Genomic DNA, 19,528 nt, shown 5'->3' on the forward strand with positions numbered 1-19,528 from the left:
TTAATTAAACACGTATCGACTTAATCACCACCATTCCAAAAAAAAAAATTCTCCCTCAACCATTTTATCTTTTTAAACAAATATAGAGTAAAGGTTTCCCAAAGTAAGATAAGATGTAAATATTATACTTTATAATGTAAAATAGCCAACAGCATCTTTGTTTCCCAATCTATTGCATGTAAACATGTTCTCCTATTTTTAGCGTGTAAACAAGCACTTGTTCCTATTAGGACATGATAGGTTCAACCACTACATGGTGTCTAAAATGTCATAAATCGGTCAAACAAAGATCATATACGAGTATGTAAACTGCACTTTTTAACACAAATATTGTTGTTTGAATTAAAGTGCTGAAGCTAAATCATTTTAAATGATAGCTCAGCATGTAATGTTTTGAATTGGACGTGATTTGTTGCGTGATAAACGGATAGTAACAGCAAATGCATATGAATGAAATCCGAGTATTGTGTCAGCATTGTTGCATATGGTTAAGAGGGTGCTACGTTGGGAAAGTGGCTGAAATTGTATATCACTTTGATCCACTTCCAATCAAACAAGGTGCGCAGGTGAGCCAAGAAAATGATGTACATGTGTTTTGCTTAACCACTATGAAATCATGCGGCCCTATTCGTCAGCATCACAGCGTGGAAATAATTTGAATCTTAGCCCACAATAATTGCTTCTTTGGTGAAGGGCTGAATTCATTCTTGTGTGCAATTCCCACCACACCTTCAAGTTGAAGGAGGGAGAGCTGAGGTTGTGTGATCGGCTATTATACCTCCTAATACTTGGTGGGGGGAAATGGTTTTAATCAGGCTTATGTGTGACACGATTGTCGCAATGAGACTAAACAGCAACATAGTAAAAGATCAGAAGCTATAGTAACAGTAATATGGCATGGCTTCTGCCAGGCTGCTTTGCTACAGTGCAATAGGAGTTGGTGTCTCTTTCACAATGCAACCCGCTCTTCAAAAGAAATGTTTAACAACCAACAAGTTAGCTGCCCAGCATCATTTATAAGTCCGACATCTGTACTGTATGCATTCTAAAATGAAACATCAGTTTTGTGACAATAATGGCTAAAAGTGTCACTCCTGACCAAAAACCCCATTCTAATAAATATGTAAAAGATTTAACTACATTTTAGATTGCCTTATGTCACCTATCATCCATCCATTCTTGAATGAAATCTATCATGAGCTTTCTCCCCATGCTGGAGCCTCCTCTATAGTGGAAAAGAAAGCCATGGGTTGGGTTCTTGGAAATAGTGAATCACATTTTCTGCCATTGCTTATAAGCGTCAGAAAGAAAAATATATATTTTCTAAGCATACTCCTGGTCGAATTAGATTACTAATACATTAAAGACATATTTGTGGGTACTGACTGCCTTTTTTTTTTCTTCTTGCCTTTCCAGAGATCCTAAGTGGAGGTGTCTATGTCCACCAAAACAAGTTCCTGTGCCACGCAGACACCATCCATTGGCACGACATTATCAAGAACTCAGGTGTCTATCCTGTGGTGGTGCCCACCAACAGCAGTGCCACATGTAAGTTGTCTATGTGAGGTGTGGAATTTGGACCAAAATGCAGACAAGAAAACAAAGAGTCTTTAGGTACAAAAATACAAAGTAACCACAGCGATCAGGGCTGAATGCAGAACACACGGAAGACAGTCTGCATGGAAAAATTGCGATAGGAAACCTTGATATGTTGGGAGAGAAACCTCGTCTAAGGAATTTTGACGTACTGACAAAGATGTCATTCGGTAACTCTTTCTAGGGCAATGTGCATTTCTTTATGACAAAATAAAAGAATGAATAACAATTACAAATACAGAACCTAAAACTTAAGAGAGACATTTATAGGAAAACAGCTAATGCATAGTAACTGACAACACATCATCATGAGGGACGTAGTAACTGCATACCAACTTTACAAAGCAAGAGTGACTGGAACACAGGGGGTGCATAGTAACTGACAACACGACCCCAATAAGGGTCATAGTAACCGCATAACAACTTTACAAAGCAAGCGTGACTGGAACACCGCAACTGCATAGCAACTGACAATATTATCATCATAATGGGCATAGCAACAGCATAGCAATGTTACAAAATAAGAGAGAACGAATGCCTGATATTCATCATAAAAGCACAATGACCCCATGATACAAGTCAAAAGATAGTTATAACATTAGTAACCATTAATGCACAAGGTTTGCAAGGTCGCTACAGTAGGCTGGCCCTTGATTGGTGACAGTTACCTTGATTAAAAATGTTATTATAACAATTCAAACTCCAATATCTTATGTGTAAAGCTTTCCCATTAAAATGTAAGCTTTTGTGGCTGTAAATTGAGATTTGAGAAAACAAACACTTTTTGCTATAGGGGTTCAAACACCATAGTCATGATTTTTTTTTTCTGCAATAGACCAACTTTGACCCATTCTGTACATTTGCCCAACACAGCAATTAAAATTTAATTGAATTGATTTTTTATAAAAAAAAATTCTCAATCAAGTTTGACATCATCTTGCTGTCCTTCCAATGCAACCTTCAGGGACTGTTTTAAGATCACTGTAAAATATGATTGTAGTAGTGGGACATGTTTATTGTGAGTCACTAAGAATTTATTAGATGAGAGAGAGCAAATCTTGGGCTTTAAATGAAATCTGGTCCGACTTGACTTCACAGGCCAACAGACTCCAAGGGGAACTATAATAGAGATATGAGTGTAGTGAAGGTTCTTCAAACTTGGCACTCTGAGGCAACTCATAGCCCTCTGTCATTTAGATTTGTTTTTGCACGCAGCTTGTAATGCAATCGACCTCTTGTTGAGATTTTGTCAACATGCTCGGGGAAGTCGGGCCGAAGGACGAGAACAAAAAAATAATAATAAAAAATAAAAATGAACAAATCGCAAAAAAATGTTGGATATTAAGTGTACGAGAACCACAGTGAGGCAATGGACTAGGGAGGGTAGATGGAGAATGAATGTGATCAAGTGTGCAGTGGAGAGGGGCACATATGAGGAAGAAGAGGAGGGCGGAAAATGGAGACTCATGTTGGGGAATAGAGTAAATCTCGCCGCTAATAGCTCTCATCTGGAGAGGCTGATGGACAGAGGACAGCACTTCTGCACTTACGCAGGCTCACTTCCCTCTCACTCAATTACCAGACAGTCAATTAAGCTCTCCAAATCCACCCGGAACGGCACAGACTAAAGCTTTAAAGTTATGACATGCTTTGCTGTCTCTATCTGATTTGTAGAAGTTTAATGCTGACCTTCTAAAAAAAAAAAAGTCTTGCCATATTTTGACAAAGGTGATCAAGATGTTTCTTACCTTACGATGCACTTATTACTGAAATATTTCAAATTGTATCACAATTATTCCTAGATAATATTGAAATGCACCTGAATAATAAACACACTGCTCTACATTATATACCCAAAGCATGTTCTTTGCTCATACAACTTTGACCAACTCTTTAGCATGTGTAGTATCTGTAACCAATCTAATTCAAAATGTAAGGATTTGATACACGCATACTGATTATGCTATCCAATGTAGCGTAAATTGGGTCGCTCAGAGCATAATTAATTAATAGCGGTTCGAGTTTAATGCATGCACTAACCTTGAACGGCTGTATGGGCACCACGTCGGTTTTTTGATTACAGACGAAAAACCTCGACTATCAGTCGATAATCTAAAGGTTTCTACGTTTAATCGATAACTTTGAGTTCAATTTTTCCATCTTAGAGGTTAATAACTTTTATTCAAACACACACACAGTACACAATCCAGTTATTATTATGTGTGTGTTATTTTCATCAAATTTGGCCCTTAAAGGGGAAGTCAACCCATTTTTTTAGCAATAATATGGTCTGTGCAGCCCCCACTAGTCAAAATGTGGTACTCAATCACAGCTCACCTGTTTTCTGAAGCTTACTGGGCTTTCTGTGGTTGCTTGTTACCTGACACCTGAGCAACATTGATGTCATCTTCAGTCGACGACAAGTGGCAAAAAGACCGCCCCCTGAGATGGATAAAAATAGCTGGATTTTGCTTCATAACTCATATTCCACAAATGTAATATTAATCAGAATGTCATGTTTAAACTAGTGAGGTCACATACAATATATAACATATCATTGTCAAGAAATGTTTAATATTGACTTCCACTCTAAAGAATGAATTATAGTTATGATGTGCATGTTAATTTTCATCAAAGTTGGCCCGTAAAGAATGAATGATAGTTTATATGATATTTTTTGCAGGTCAAAAGTGCCATCGCTCCTGTAATGGCCGTTGCTGGGGACCCAAAGAAGACCAGTGTCAAAGCTGTGAGTATTTTGAGTGCAACATAAACAATTCGGTTTAGTACGAGCATGCTATATTGTAAGTTACACAATTGTTGTGACTTAAAAACAACCACTGACATTTTGAAAGTTACTACAACAATTAAAATCATTTAGATATTTCACAATATGCAGTGTTGAAATACAAACGCACATTTATCAAAAAGGCACACTCAATCAGAGAAGTTTTAAGTTTATTTGATATAGTGCACTTTTGATAATTTTAGATTTGGAAAAAATATCTGACCACATTTATTCATTCACGGTCTTATTTAATTAATTTAGGTAAAGTCACTTTAGATGTTTTACTTCCCTTGTTTTCCCGTGCTTGATTTCTCACTCGATTCCCGGACGAGCCCTCAATATATTATGACCCCTGGTTCAAAAGGGTCACAATAAAGAAGGGCGAAAACACAGGGATACAAAAATAGAAGTCTTTCCAAAATAGAAAAAAACATATTACTATTTACAAGATTTAAGATCAATTTATAATGATAATGGTTCACCACATTAACCTGAGCCGGTGCCCTGGGACGATAGGAGAGAGCGCAAGTAGTTTGGTGGCAGCATCTTAAATGGCGCTCAGGAGCACCGGACCCAGGTGTCCCTGATTACAGCTCCACCCATTTAACCCCATGGGGCCTTTACGCAGGTGCATAAGAGCAGGCTTGCTCTCAGTGCCTCTTTTATGCCGTGCTTTTGCTCACATTTGCTCGTTCACAGACATGTTGGGCTCTGGTTTCTGACATAACGCTGACTGATTCTTTAATCAATATCTTATTCAGCTACCATTACTAATCAGCGTCCTCGCACCCCCAAAAAATTGAGATTATCATGGAGTGTAACCACAAGATCTCTTCTTATCACTGTATTCTATTAACATCCCATCCTATCAGTTACTTTCTGTGTGAATGCAACTTTATGAGTACAAAACTGCATGCTATTATCGGTTGTGTGTGATTACCAGTTTGCAACTCGGACTCGGTCGATAAGGACAGTGGCCTAGAATGCAGATTGTTACGCAATTTTGTCATTTCATCTTTGGGCTACAGTCACACAGAAACAGAAAAGGACCTCTCAGAAGTAACTGGCTCGCTAAGAAGAAAACGTGTGATTCAGATCACCTCGAACTGATTATGGGGGGTGTCCTAAGATTTTTAGCCATGATTCTTCTTCTGAATCCAGAAGAGCGAAGTGTATTTGAAGAGGATTTGCAGTCATCAGTCGGTAATGCCATCGTGCTGTTTAACCCTCACTTTTCTCTCAAACCAGCTGCTTTTCCCGCCATTCATTTTCTCATCCGTATTCCATTTCTCCTCCACTCTACTCAGACCACCTAATCTCTGGCTTCCAACGTGGGTATATCTCGATGCAGTTGTCCTGTGGTCACGATCCCATTAAGATAATGAGGAATGAACTTGGAGCACTGTTAGCAACATGTTACAGATGGGCCACGGATAAGCACTGGGGGCCGTCCGTCTTGTTTTCCATTATCACGCTTTTTATCTCACACTGTTGTCTTCCACCAGACGTGCGTGTGGTGATGATTCATCCTAAATTGCCCCGCTTTCCCTCGCAACCTTTTCATTCTGTTTTGGTTAACTGCAAGAAATGATGAAGTAGAGACCTTGTGTGAAGGAAAATTACTTCAAAGATGAGCTTTGTGACATTTTTCGGACTAATTATACACGCGTCTCAAAATCAGCAACAAAGAGAATCTTTGTCAGTGAGTAAGTAGTACAAGGGAAAACTTAGTTAACCCAATAAGTGAGTTATAACTTCACAAGTTCAAAAAATATATACCGGAATATGTCGCAATGTCCAGTTTAATGTGACTTTGGCGACAGATCTGACACATTTAAGCAGGCTCAAAACTCAGCAATTTCTGTCGTAGAACCAATTTATCAATTAATTAATTGTCAGCCCCAGACCGAGCAGGTCGGGAAGGAAAAATCACTGTTTATAAACACGACACCACAGGATAATCAGACAGTTTAGATAATTCTCAGAATTGTGAAAAAAAATAACTTAAAGCACATTCATTAGTCACACTCACTATGATAAATCAGCATGAAGTCGACAAACATGTTTTCATCTGTCAGAGGTGTACGGACATTTTCAGAATCTTCTTGCTTTTATGTTTTTCGTTCATTTAGTGTCACCTTCTGCCTTTTGAAAATGGAGGTTGTGACTGATGCTGTCGGGTACTGTTTGTTGAAATTGAGGCTTCCAGGCATGTTTTTGGAGATGCATTGTTTTTCGTGTTTTATATCATTTTACATGCGAGTGCTTTCAATCTTTCCTCATTTAAAAAAAAAAGCTTGTGTCTCTTTTGTACAGGTCATTTGGTTGAAAAGCACCATAAAATAAAGTTAGCCTTTTTTTTTTAAACCACACACTTGAAATAAAATGCTACTGATAGTTATTTAGACATATGATGAAGTGCATATGGGAATGTGTGTCAGGTTGGCTTGTATCCATTACAGTTATGGCATTGCCAAATGTGTATATTGCCACAAGTCCACAGATAAAAATACATACAGCACCCCAACAGCAATACATTATGATGTTGCAAACGGTCACATTTTAAATTCATGAGCAACGAAGGCTTGTGACAATTTCATCTGCAATATGTTAAAAATAATGCCGCTATATGGGTAAATGCTGTTCTTACAGTTCCTAGTGAAGTATGTTGTGTTTTGTGTTGTTATTGCTTTAGTCGTTGTCAGTATGTGGTAACTGGGTGTTTTCCTGCTGATAATGAAAAATATGATGCACAAGAAAGCCCACAATGATTTGCTGAAGACAAACCCACAAAGGGCACGTGAACCATGTGTTGCGGTCTGTTGAGACCAATATGAACTTATTTGGTTTAGATGGTATCAAGTGTTGTGCCGCAACGACATGGGGCGTGCTGCTGGCACTGTGAATCTAAAGTTCATTTACGGGACCATTACGGGAGGATGATCCCTTCTCTTCAAAATTGGGGCACAGCAGACTATTCCAAAATGACTACTACCTTGTTAAAGAAGCTGAGGCTAAACAAATATGATGTAGCAAGTATTTCTCCTGACCTAAACCCTATTGAGTATCTGTTGGGCATCCTCAAATGGGAGGTGGTGGAGCACAATGTCTTTAACATTCATCGGCTCTGGGATATTGTTATGGAAGAGAGGAAGAGAATCTCTATGGCAACCAGTCAAGCTCTGAAGAAATTGATGCCCAAGAGATCTAAGTCAGCACTGGGAAATAATCATGATCATACAAAATATGAACATGGACCCAATTTTGACATTTTCACTTAGGGATGTAGGCTCTTTTGTTGCCAGACATTGGACAGTAAATTTGGGATGTTATACAAGCTGAGGAGTGCAATATTGTTAGTTTGAATAAAAAATAAATAATACATCCACTATCTGAACCGCTGATCCGTATTTACAAAAAGTGTAGTCACTTCCTATATCGCTTTGTGATCAAATAAAGGGACTTAGAATGTGTGCTTCTCTTTCGTCGGCAAGCAGCAAAATCCACTTAAGAGCTTGCAATCATCGTTCAGAAATGACTGAGTAGGGGAGACCGGGGCTAGTTTTTATATTTCTTGGAATCAATACATCTTATATAAACAAAATGTATACCAGATGAAAGACCAAAGTCTTAGGTATATATTTTTTTATTCATGTCATTTTCATACTTTGTATCACTGCAGAGTTATAAGCCATCAAATACAGAGAGTGAACATGTGACATGTTGCCACGCCAATGGGTAAGTTGTCACAGTATAGGGGTAAGATGTCACACTGGATTTCGCAACTTGTTGATTGTAGAAAATTTACCATAGTCATTGAGCAAATTTGAACATAAAATATTATGAAATAGATTAAAGTCCTTAAGAATTGCTGGCATGGCTAGTGTTCCAGTTTTTCATTGCGCCCTCTGGAGAAGAAAATTGCAATGTGACAACTTACCCGTTATACAACTAGCCTACATGTGAAGCCACCTTAATTTTCTGTCCTCAGAGTGTTGTTTAGAAAGATTTTCTTGTAACTATGTTGTTCTTTATGAAATGTCTCCGCAGTAACTAAGACGGTGTGTGCTGAGCAGTGTGATGGCCGCTGTTTTGGTCCCTATGTGAGTGACTGCTGCCATCGTGAGTGCGCAGGTGGCTGCTTTGGTCCAAAGGACACTGACTGCTTTGTAAGTACACACGCACACGCACACGCACACGCACACACACATTCAGACGGACTTGCATACAGCTCATAGAATTTGGTTTAAATGTACAGGTCTTAAAGTCAACAACAACATTTACAGTAGATGGTAGTCATTCCGTTAATTAGCTACACAACATACCACTTGTCCTAATGTCCAGTATTTTTTCTTTTTTCTTTTATTGTCGATATTTACAGGCATGCACAAACTTCAACGACAGCGGGGCATGTGTGACGCAATGTCCACAGACTTTTTTGTACAACCCCACCACCTTCCAGGTGGAACACAACCCGAGAGCCAAATACACTTATGGAGCCTTCTGTGTCAAGAAATGTCCACGTAAGTCTGAACAGTGAACACCTACGGGAACACATTTACTTTCTGTATGCAGTATGTCATTTTATTGTTAAAGATCTTGCATTGCTCAGTCACAAAGTCGTTTTGGTTTTCACCTCTACAAAAAGGCTCAGTGTTAAAACTGCTAGCAAGATTTGAATGTAGCCTCACTCCGCTAATCCCCCTTTCCTAAATGTCTCTTACTAAAGCACAATTATCAAACATGGTCATTAGTAATGAAAAGGGCTACTCTAAGTGTGTAGTCATGATAAATAACGACAGAGTATTTTGCTTAACCAAAATAGCAGCGCTAGCAATACTAAGCTAGCATTAGAACAGTAAATTAGCCGAAGTTAGTGTTGAGCAGAAATGCTGCTACTTTTTATTTCAAAGATTTCCCTTTGAAAGACTGAAATGGACTCTTAACTGGACCCCATGGATTCATTATTGGTGAATCACTTCTGAGATCCTTATTTCTTTGGTTAAAGAGTATGTACTCGCAAATATAATTCAGGTTGTGGTTAAGAACAATTTGCGGCTCTGTTCACTTTAAACACAGATCACTACAATTCTTGTACAGTTAATGCACAGTTAAAAAAAATCTAGTTTAGAGTCAGAAAGAAGAAAGTGACTTTTTCTCCCCTTCTTTTTTGGTGATTGCCTTCGCAAGGTACAAAAGTACCCGTCCGCCTGTATAAACAACCACAATCTGTAGTTGACATTTACAACAAAATGTTTTACAGATAACTTTGTGGTGGACCAGAGCTCCTGTGTGCGAGCATGTCCCAGTAACACAATGGAGGTGGAGGAGAACCGCATCAAGATGTGCATTCCTTGTACTGACATCTGCCCAAAAGGTGAAGTTTTTGAGGAAAGTTCTGCTTGTAAAAAAATGCATGACATTTCTCTGCTTCACTTAATGAATGCTTTTTGCTGTCTTACTGTCTTGCTGCAGCATGTGATGGCATTGGAACTGCCAGTCTACAGACGGCTCAGACAGTGGACTCCAGCAACATCGACACGTTTTTGAATTGCACCAAAATAAATGGCAATTTGGTATTTCTCATTACTGGAATAAAAGGGTGAGACATAATTCTAACTTATTTACATTACCCTTCCATTAACTTCAGCGCATAGTAATGCCATAAGTAAAATATCAGTAGTAGTAGAATTAGCTGTTACTTGACATTGTGACATTATCATTCACAGGGATGTCTATCACGACATTGAAGCTTTGGACCCAGAAAAACTTAACGTGTTCCGCACTGTTAGGGAAATTACAGGTAAGGTTTGTTCACACAGCATCTATACACTGAATTAAACTAAATAAACAACCTTGGTACAAAATAATTTTAGTTTTTTTCAATGGGTAATATTAGAAGCTCTTCAATTGAAATGTTATTTAATTCTAAAGCATAATTATTATTGTTATCCATGGATTTAAATTTAATAAATGTTTTGTTTTGTGTGTGTGTGTGTGTGTGTGTGTGTTGTAAAGATAAAATTATTTGATAGATTAAAAAAACTAAAATGTCTTAGTTTATTTTTTGCTTTGAAAGACTGACAATGGTAGGTGATTTTCTTCTTTTTATATTTAAACATCACTATAGTGATGTGTATGTATGCACTTCACGGAATATAATATATATATATATATATATATATATATATATATATATATATATATATATATATATATATATGTATTCCGTGAAGTGCATACATAGATCAAACTTGGATTTGACCAGAATAGTACACGTTATAGATATGTACATCCTACATATCCCTGAAATAAAGCAAAAACGCCGTTTCTTGCAGTTATTAGATGATAATCAGATTCTTACTTGCCCCTTGTCCCTTTCCTCCACAAATGCTATGTTTTAGTTAAGTCTAGTTCCCATTCCCCCACTGGTGATGGTCCACACTGAGGACAGACATTGCAGCATGTGTTGAATATCAGATGAGTCTTTCGATCTCCTCTGTATCTGCTGCTTTTCCCTTGAGACGATCCTTAGCCTTAAGTTTCCCCAGTTTTCCCTTCATACACCAAGAAGAAAACATGTGGGACTCTATTTTCGTAGCCAGGCGACTGTGCATCTTCATTTTTGTGCAGGAGGCAAGTCTAGTTTAGCGTTTGGGAATTTGGCCAAAGTAGAATAGATTTTAGGCTAGATGAAAAGAGGTTTAAAATATGGCGCAGGCGGTGGAACGCAATTTTGGTCAATTTAGTCAACGTGCAGGCAGACGATCCTGAGGTCCACAAATGTATGTGGTACAGGTCATCATAAAAATACCTCCACCTGTGGATGATGTTAAGTTGGCCACTAAATGCATCAAGAAATTTGAGTGTTGTGCTTTTGGTGTACAGTTTCCATTACTTTGCATTTTGATAGTAGAGGGGGAAAAAATGCAATATTAGTCATAATAAACTCATCCAATTAGAAAGTGGCAAGTAGTAAGGTCTTTCCTCAATGGATTCTTGTTTACCGGTACCTAACACTAAATCACATGTTGATATGCCATTTTGAAATAAAACGTAAAAATAGTGAATAACCTTTGTCATGGGGAAACGTAAACAACATCATTATTTATTTATTTATTTTTGGGGCTTTTGCATTAAAATTGTCAGGCCAGCTGAAGTCTTAGATAGGAATTAAAATTATTCATGCAGTAGGAGAGACAGAACGAGAGCGAGACAATTTGCACCCTCATTATGGAAAAGAAAGTAGCGGGAACCACCGGTGCGGTAACATTAAAACACCTGCGGCTTACATTCGAGTGCGCCTTATATGTGTAACAAACTCGAGTATTCCCCAAATTTAACTAGCGCGACTTATAGTCAGGTGCACCTTATAGTCCAGAAATTACTGTACTTAGTTTTTCCAAGCACATTGGGCAATTATTATTAATTATTGTTAGGCTAACAATATAAAAAAATGTTACTTTCCAAGTGTAATCCCAGGTTTAATATCATAAACTCAACTTCAAAATGTTTAAATGGCTTGATTTATTTTTATTATCGGGTGGCAAAACCAAACACGATTTAGAAGAGAGTGTGTCTGCTCAGCTTGTCATCTCCCTGAGCTGTCACGACAACAAGACATTTGACGAGCAGCCAACCTGCCTCTGTGACCCCGAGGTCACAAGTGCTTTTCCTTCTGCTTTTAAATGAGCTCATCCTACACATAGCACACTTGTCTCAGCTTTTCCAATTACTTTTCTCTCTTTTCTTTTTTTTTTTGCTTATTTTATTGTCTCTTCATAACATTTGTTGTTGAGTGGGCAATCAAATCAAAACGATGTGTCTTACGCTTGGGTTTCTCATTATTGTGGCTTACGCTGTAATTACCACAACTTGAACCCTCTTAGCCATTGCTTGTGAGCGCTGACCCTTTCTTCCTAAGTGGTTACATGTTGTAATTTGCTTTATACATGAATGTGCTCTCAGGAGAATGTGTTTAAAGTACATGACCTTTCACTTTTTATGGAAAAAAACGAGGCGGTAAGCACCGTATCCGAACCCACAAAAACCATCTGTTTTCGAGATTGCTGTTAATTGTTGTTCCTTGACTGAAGCATGTCACGGATATTTTTGACATGTCTCCATTATTTATGTTTGATTATGTTAGGTATGGGTGGGAAATAAGGCTGGCTGATACCCGGTCTTATTTCAAGGTATCGGTATTGTTTTGGGGCGGTTTGACGAACAAGAACTAGAAATTTTAAATTAGAAAGAATATAAAATTGACATTTTTTTCATTATGCAACTTAAGAAAAAATTATATCTTTCTTTAAAATTAACCTGGTGAAAAATACATAAATAAATCTGTCGAGTTAGATTTGTATGATGATTAAAACTAAAATTGGCATGCTTTTTCGGGAATTTCAGTCCGTGTTTTTTTTCCCAGCACATTATTATTATTATTTTATCTGCATCGTACCTTCCATGGGCAAAATGTTGATCAGCTGTAGTAAGACTGTAGTAAGAGCATGGTTTTTTTTTGTTTTGTCTTAAAAAAACGGGGATCTAAAGTTAAAAAACAATGTGATAGAGAAAAACTAAGACCGTTTTTAGATTCCACACACAAAAATTAGTTTAAAGCAGCTGTCAGATCCAACTCAACAAAAATCGTGTTTTATATGTATCAAAATGGCTTGGTATCAGTATCAGTGATTAGTTGGATAGAATTTGTATGTTATTATGAAGCATAGTAGAAGTCCTTACCTCAGTCATACCACTCCTGCAAAAACTTGTGAAAATGTTATGTAATCTTATTACAATAAACGTTCTAAAGTGTCTTTTCTCCAATACACTTAATGACAGCAGTAGCTCATGCACTTGGAATTTTAATAATGTAAAATGCCTTTCATTTTAGCCATGTTTGGTAATCACTTTGTGATGCTTCACCAGGATTTGTAACTTATCCTCAAACCCATTGTGTGTATCCTCACATGTGCCTGACTTTTTCTCATTTCTTCATCAAACACACTTAATATGCCTCAGACTCCACTCTAATGCTGCAGCTCTGCAGGGATTGGTATAAACAAAACAATGTCCACAAACTGATAAAGATGCTGTTGAAGGTTATTGCCCTCTTGTCTACATAAAAGGCTCCCTATTTACCTCATCTCTTTTTACCTTTCAACAACCTCCCTCCCTTCCTGAGTAAACATTATGCATCCTACAGGAGAGAAAAAATGTGCAGTTTAATATGATGGAGTCTGATTGTTCATTGATTAGCGAAAGCAGCGCACTGGCCATCACACCCACAATGATTTTCTTGCTGTCTCCACTGCATCTTGGCCATGATGCAAGTGTTTGTCATTAAGGGAACATAACCCGCTTGTTGTTTTAATCTCCAAGAAACGCAAATGTTTTCTTCATTGCATTTCAATTGATTCCACCTCCCATCCATTATTCCACCTGATATTACTTTCTTACTCCCCCATCCACTTATTTTGTTTGTCTTCTGATATTGGCTAGAGGACCATACCTCCTACTGGTCTCTACTGAATATTTCATATTTTTGAATCCATTATTGAAAATCCTAAATGAGCCACATCCACCCTCTCAGCTCCTCGTCTTTTTAAATGATTCAACGACAGAGATGTGGATTGCTTAGAGGAAATGCAAAAATGTTGATATATGAGACTTGATGAGACACACACAGCTTGCACCCAACTCTAGCCTAGAGCAGTGTGGTTACTATATCCTGGAATGCTGCGATACCTAGAGGGATGTCAAAACACACACACACACATTATCTTCTGTTGTGTCAGTGGCGATGACTCATTATAACCTGTGTGTCTGTTTGTGTTTGTGTCCCCATTTAGGCTTTCTGAGCATCCAGTCTTGGCCCGACAACATAACAGACTTGAGTGTTTTCAGCAACTTGGTAACGATAGGGGGAAGATCTCTGTACAGGTACACATGATTCACTTCTAATTTGATGCAAAGATAGTTCTGTGACATGTGTCGTAAATTACATGTATCGATAGTTTCCAGACGCACACACATTTGAAAATTGGTGGTATGCAAATATAAACCTGCTTTAGTTTGCTCGTGTACTGTTATTTGGCATTTAATAAATGTCGGGAAAGTGAATCATTGACTAGGTCTCTCCTTTCCCACATCCAAGGGCATCACAATAATAATGTATTCCAAAAATCCATTACAAAAATGTCATCAAATACAATTATGTACAGCTTAAAAGCACTATTGTTAAGGTTTTTGATGTCACAGTAACAATTTTGTTGAGTAAAGGTTTTTGCTGCAGTTCGGAAATGAAACAGTGGACTATTTCAGGGGGGCTGTTAGTGGAAGCGTAGCATAATTTTTTTTTAAGTGGTCAGAAATTGTAACGCACATGTACATTGTGTTTAAAGTACCAAGTTTAGTATAGGTAAAATATGGTGGCCTTTCAAATTAACAAACACAAAATTCAACACAACAGCAAACTAAAAAAAACAACACAAGAACATAAAAAAACAAAACTACAAAATTCAACACCACATATAAAAAACACAATAACAAAACACTTTGCACTTGTTTTGTTGAGTTATTTGGTTATGTGTTTTTTTTTTTTTTTGCTGTTGTGTTTACTTTTTTGTTGGTATGTTTTGCAGTTCGACGGCATCATGTCCCTATATACTGAATTCATTGAATTGTTCCAAGTTCCACTCTTCCGTACTAAATAGATCAAATTCACTTTCTAATTACCGAACTTACATAGCAATTACATTATGTGATAGACCTCTTATAATGTAGCTTATTTGGGCAATTGTTGTTAATACAGTGACTTGAGAGGGAAAATGCTCATTTAATCAGATTTATAAAAATAAAAAAATTAAAAATGAAGTGTGATCTTGAGTAAAGACAAACATCAAAGTCTTATTCATTTCCTTTAGATGTGATTCTTCTTCAACTACTTCTTCTTTGTTTCCTTTCTTCCATCCTCCGACTCTCCCCTCTCAGCGGAATCTCCCTGCTGGTGTTAAAGCAGCATGGCATCTTATCACTTCAACTTCAGTCACTCTGTGAGATCAGTGCAGGCAATGTGCACATTGTAGAGAATAGCCAGCTGTGCTACTACAACACAGTCAACTGGACCCGACTGTTCCGTGCTGCCAACCAGAAAGCTTTGACCCGCAGCAACAGAGACCCACAGGAGTGCTGTAAGTCCGTAACAAAACCAGGACAAATCACAAACCAATCAATATCAAACGTACTTCGTTAAGTTTTCAACAGGTACGGGACACAGTTTGATAGCCCATGTAGCTACATAGAACCTCAATACTCCGTTTGAAAAATCCGTTTTTCTCCAACTGTTTTGATGAATCATTTTTTCTCACTTATGTCAAGCTGCACAAGGGTCAATAATAATAATAATTTTTAAAAGGTCACATTGTGAAAGACCTGACTACGTCATAAATCATTATTAGATGGAAGTCTCCCTAGTTTGTCACAAAAACTGCGTAATTTTACTCTTGCATTCATTTGGTTTTCGTTTTATTTCTTTATTCTATACATTTTGGAGTGTTAAGCTTGTTTGTGTCACTGCGCACCTTTGAAACACCGACCATCAGTGTACTTTCAAAAGTATTGGAACAGCAAGATCAATTCCTTTGTTTTTGTTGTATACTGAAGACATTTGGGTTTGAGATCAAATGATGAATAGCAGACATTTCACAAATCCAGCTTTTATTTCATGGTATTTACATCTACATTTTGCTCCATAACTCATATTCCACAAATGTAATATTATTCAGAATCTCATGTTAAGACTAGTGAGGTCACACATAACATATTCTTGTCAAGAAATGTTTATGGTTGACTTCCATTTTAAACACCTCAGGACAGAGCACCTTTTGTTTTTAATCCACCCACGTTTAAAGTGAACAAAAGTAATGGAAGAGACATTAAATTAACATATAGTGAATATTTGGTGGCGTAACCCTTATTTGCAACAACTGCATCCAGCCTGCCACCCATTGACTTCACCAGAATGTTGCACAAATGCGCAGGGTTAAGGTCAGGGTATTTTGGGTCATTGTCTTTTTGCATGATAAAGCTTCTCCCGATTAGTTTGGAATGCGTTTTTCTGTAAATTGCCAGACAAAATGGCTTTGTAGACTTCAGAATTAATTCTGCTGCTACTATATTATATTAAATCATAAGTACAGATTAGTGAGCCCGTTCCAGAAGCAGCCATGCAATCCCAAGCCATGACATTTCCTCCACCATGCTTCGCAGATGAACTTGTTTGTTTTGGATCATAAGCAGATTGTTCATTTCTCCATATAGACCTAATCTTGTTCACAAGAAAGGCGGGAAAAGCACAAATTTCACATGGAAAAAACTGACACGGGATTCAAACCTATGACCTCAGAACTATATGCTAACCACTCAACCATCATGCTGCCCTTGCCCAAAAATCTACAAATCCTTAATGTTGTAATAGTTGCTTTTTTCATGTTTGAAATATGCCACAATTTCCCGTTCTTTCGTCACCTCTCGGGTGTTCTCGCGCTAACCGTGTTACACACAAAGTACCGTCAGCTTGAGACCCATCAGCTTCTGTTTACCAGCCGCATCAAAAAAAGTTGAACTGTTTTGATCCTCTAGCGCATGTTTAAAAATAAATGTAGCCTCTTCTTTGAGTATTTCATTGTAAGCGGACCCAACAGAGCGGGCTTGTGTATCTTTCAAGACAAAGATGGAGCTTTCATCCTCATTTAGTTCACTTTTACTCATTTATCTTCATCCCTTTGTGTGCAAGGAAAGAATCTGGGGGGGGGGGGGGAGTTTGTAAAGGTGGCAAAGAGACATCAGAGACAAAAGCAGTAAGAAATCTATACTACAAGGTGAGACATATGAAGCTTCTTTGAGCAACAGGGTGCCGTGCATACAGATTTTTTAACTGACACGGTTGGTGAGGCATTTTCCGCCAATAATGAATCTCATCCCAGGTGCACTCAATGCTGCTTTTATTGGAGCTTTTCATGCTATTCCAAGCGTTCAACAATGCAGTTTTAGTGAGCAAGAACTATTTTAATCTGTTTGGCAGATGTGAATTCTTGGAAGCAGATGCCAATATCTTTTTTAATGGAAACCAATATAAAATGCCTTATTTTGGGGGACGTTGTGTTCCAGATTTTAATACTGTTGAACAACTTACTTACTCACTTAAAGCTGTCAGGTGCTGAAGTTGGAATGTTCTCTTCTGATTTCCTAGTCAACCAAACTGTGCAGCATATGAAAGAACATTCTGGGTCCCTTTAGCCCTCTGCCTTTGTTGAATCAGCAGTTTCATAAAGAAGCAGTATAGCTCCACTCTTATGAACCGCACAATACTAGTTTTCTACTCCCACACTCTCACATATACATTGGAAAGGATGATGAATGTACACACTAGTTATAAAATTGGATATAATTTGATGTGGTAAAATAAAATGTTTTATTAGGGTTGGGTTGTAATTTGATCATTGTTCAATTACTGCTGACATTTTCAGTGGCATGAAATATACTGTAAATTTTCCACCTATTTTTATCAAATGATAATCATGACTTGGCATATTTTTCAATTCATCCAATTTCTGTATTGGTGGGTTAATTAACGTGTGTCCACTCTACAATTGTCCTAGTAATTCACATTTATATATTACAATGTGTCCAAAGTTACGTATTGTTTTTGTGTCTCGAGCAGTCAAGGAGCATATGGTGTGCGATCCGTTATGTTCCGACTCTGGATGTTGGGGTCCTGGTCCAGACCAATGTCTCTCGTGTAGGGACTTCAGGAGGGGACAAAGTTGTGTGGAAACCTGCAACCTGTATGAGGGGTAAGTGATGCCAATGTGTATATAAGTTTTGCGAAATTGCTAGTTGTTCTGGTTTATAGACTATATCAACTTGGCATTGCAAATCATGCAGTTAGGACACTGACTGCCATCACTTAACTCAACACTATATTTATAGAGCACTTAAAAAAAAAACAGCTGTGGCCCCAGAATTGAACCCTGTGGAACACCATACGGTTGATTATTCATGTGAAATCATATTGCCCGTATTTGTCCGACCACTTTCTTTTTTTGTACGATATAGTATGAAGTATTGCAATAATAAATAAATTCCACATACCATCACAACAGTAACAAGTCGACTACTACTAGCGCACCAAATTCCCTGCAGCACGGTTCGGCCAAGCAATGTAGCGTGATCACCTGCAGCCAATGAGTCGGATGCTTGTCTTGACCTCCGCCAAACCCTGGTTAAGAACCATTGCCCTAGATGAAACTGCAAGGTTTTTGAAATCAATGAATTACTTTTGCATACTATCAAAAGATGATAAAATTTAATTTTCAAATTCTAACCTATGGAATAACAAGATCACATATATAGAGCATCCAGAAGCATCATCTTTGTATGCTGCACATTGTAAGCCAATGTATGAGATAAAAAAGATAAAATTGTGTGATTGTATGATATTACCAGAAAATGTGGACGTACAAAAGTGTTTTTTTTTGCTTAAGCAAACTCATGGCGGACAGCCAGGCTAAGCAAAGCTCCTCGCAGCTGCTGATGTGCCCCTCGAAAGTAAACAACTCTAAAGAATTGCTGCAACACTTGCTTTTCCTTCCACATGAAAGGAAAACCAAACGGTAAACAACTGATATAGTTACATATCACTGTGTTTCTGCGAAAACACTGTGGCATAAGAATAGTGTGAGGCAAACACACTTGGCAACATAATCTGAAAGTGTAAATGAAACCGCTGAAGTATGTTCAAATCTCAAAAGATTTGCAGCGTTGTAACCCATGCTGAAAGGTACAATGCAGTACTGGTCAACAATCGAATTACAAAATAGATTCAATACAAGAGCGACAAGTAAAGTTCAGCCTATAAAAAGTTTATGACTATCACGGTTGGCAACTACCAGACCTGTTTATATCATTCATGAAGCAGACTTGTGGCATAACCTGTCAGTCATGAGTAAAGTTTCATTTAAAAACACCACAGGGGTCTTTGTCACAGCTTTTAAGTCCAGCAATATTGTTAGGCCACTCAGGATAGCAATTAATAGTTAATAACTCCAACGGTTCAAAAGAACAATTGAAAGTGTAAAG

General features: G+C 37.8%; 1 protein-coding gene across 4 annotated transcripts in view; it reads left to right on the forward strand.

The window, feature by feature from the left end:
• erbb4b (erb-b2 receptor tyrosine kinase 4b) overlaps window positions 1-19,528 on the forward strand; it is a 196,819-nt gene that overhangs the window by 126,548 nt on the left and 50,743 nt on the right. For all 4 annotated transcript variants that reach the window (XM_086090655.1, XM_086090656.1, XM_086090657.1 and 1 more), the window contains 10 exons: window positions 1,417-1,548; window positions 4,280-4,345; window positions 8,435-8,553; window positions 8,766-8,907; window positions 9,648-9,761; window positions 9,860-9,986; window positions 10,114-10,187; window positions 14,239-14,329; window positions 15,380-15,579; window positions 18,111-18,243. In XM_086090655.1, the coding sequence (XP_085946781.1) occupies window positions 1,417-1,548; window positions 4,280-4,345; window positions 8,435-8,553; window positions 8,766-8,907; window positions 9,648-9,761; window positions 9,860-9,986; window positions 10,114-10,187; window positions 14,239-14,329; window positions 15,380-15,579; window positions 18,111-18,243 (1,198 nt within the window). The remainder of the gene's footprint in view (window positions 1-1,416; window positions 1,549-4,279; window positions 4,346-8,434; window positions 8,554-8,765; window positions 8,908-9,647; window positions 9,762-9,859; window positions 9,987-10,113; window positions 10,188-14,238; window positions 14,330-15,379; window positions 15,580-18,110; window positions 18,244-19,528) is intronic.

This window comes from Leptonotus elevatus, chromosome 12 (assembly GCF_054856555.1).
Source record: "Leptonotus elevatus isolate MCC_2025b chromosome 12, RoL_Lele_1.0, whole genome shotgun sequence".
NCBI lineage: Eukaryota > Metazoa > Chordata > Actinopteri > Syngnathiformes > Syngnathidae > Leptonotus > Leptonotus elevatus.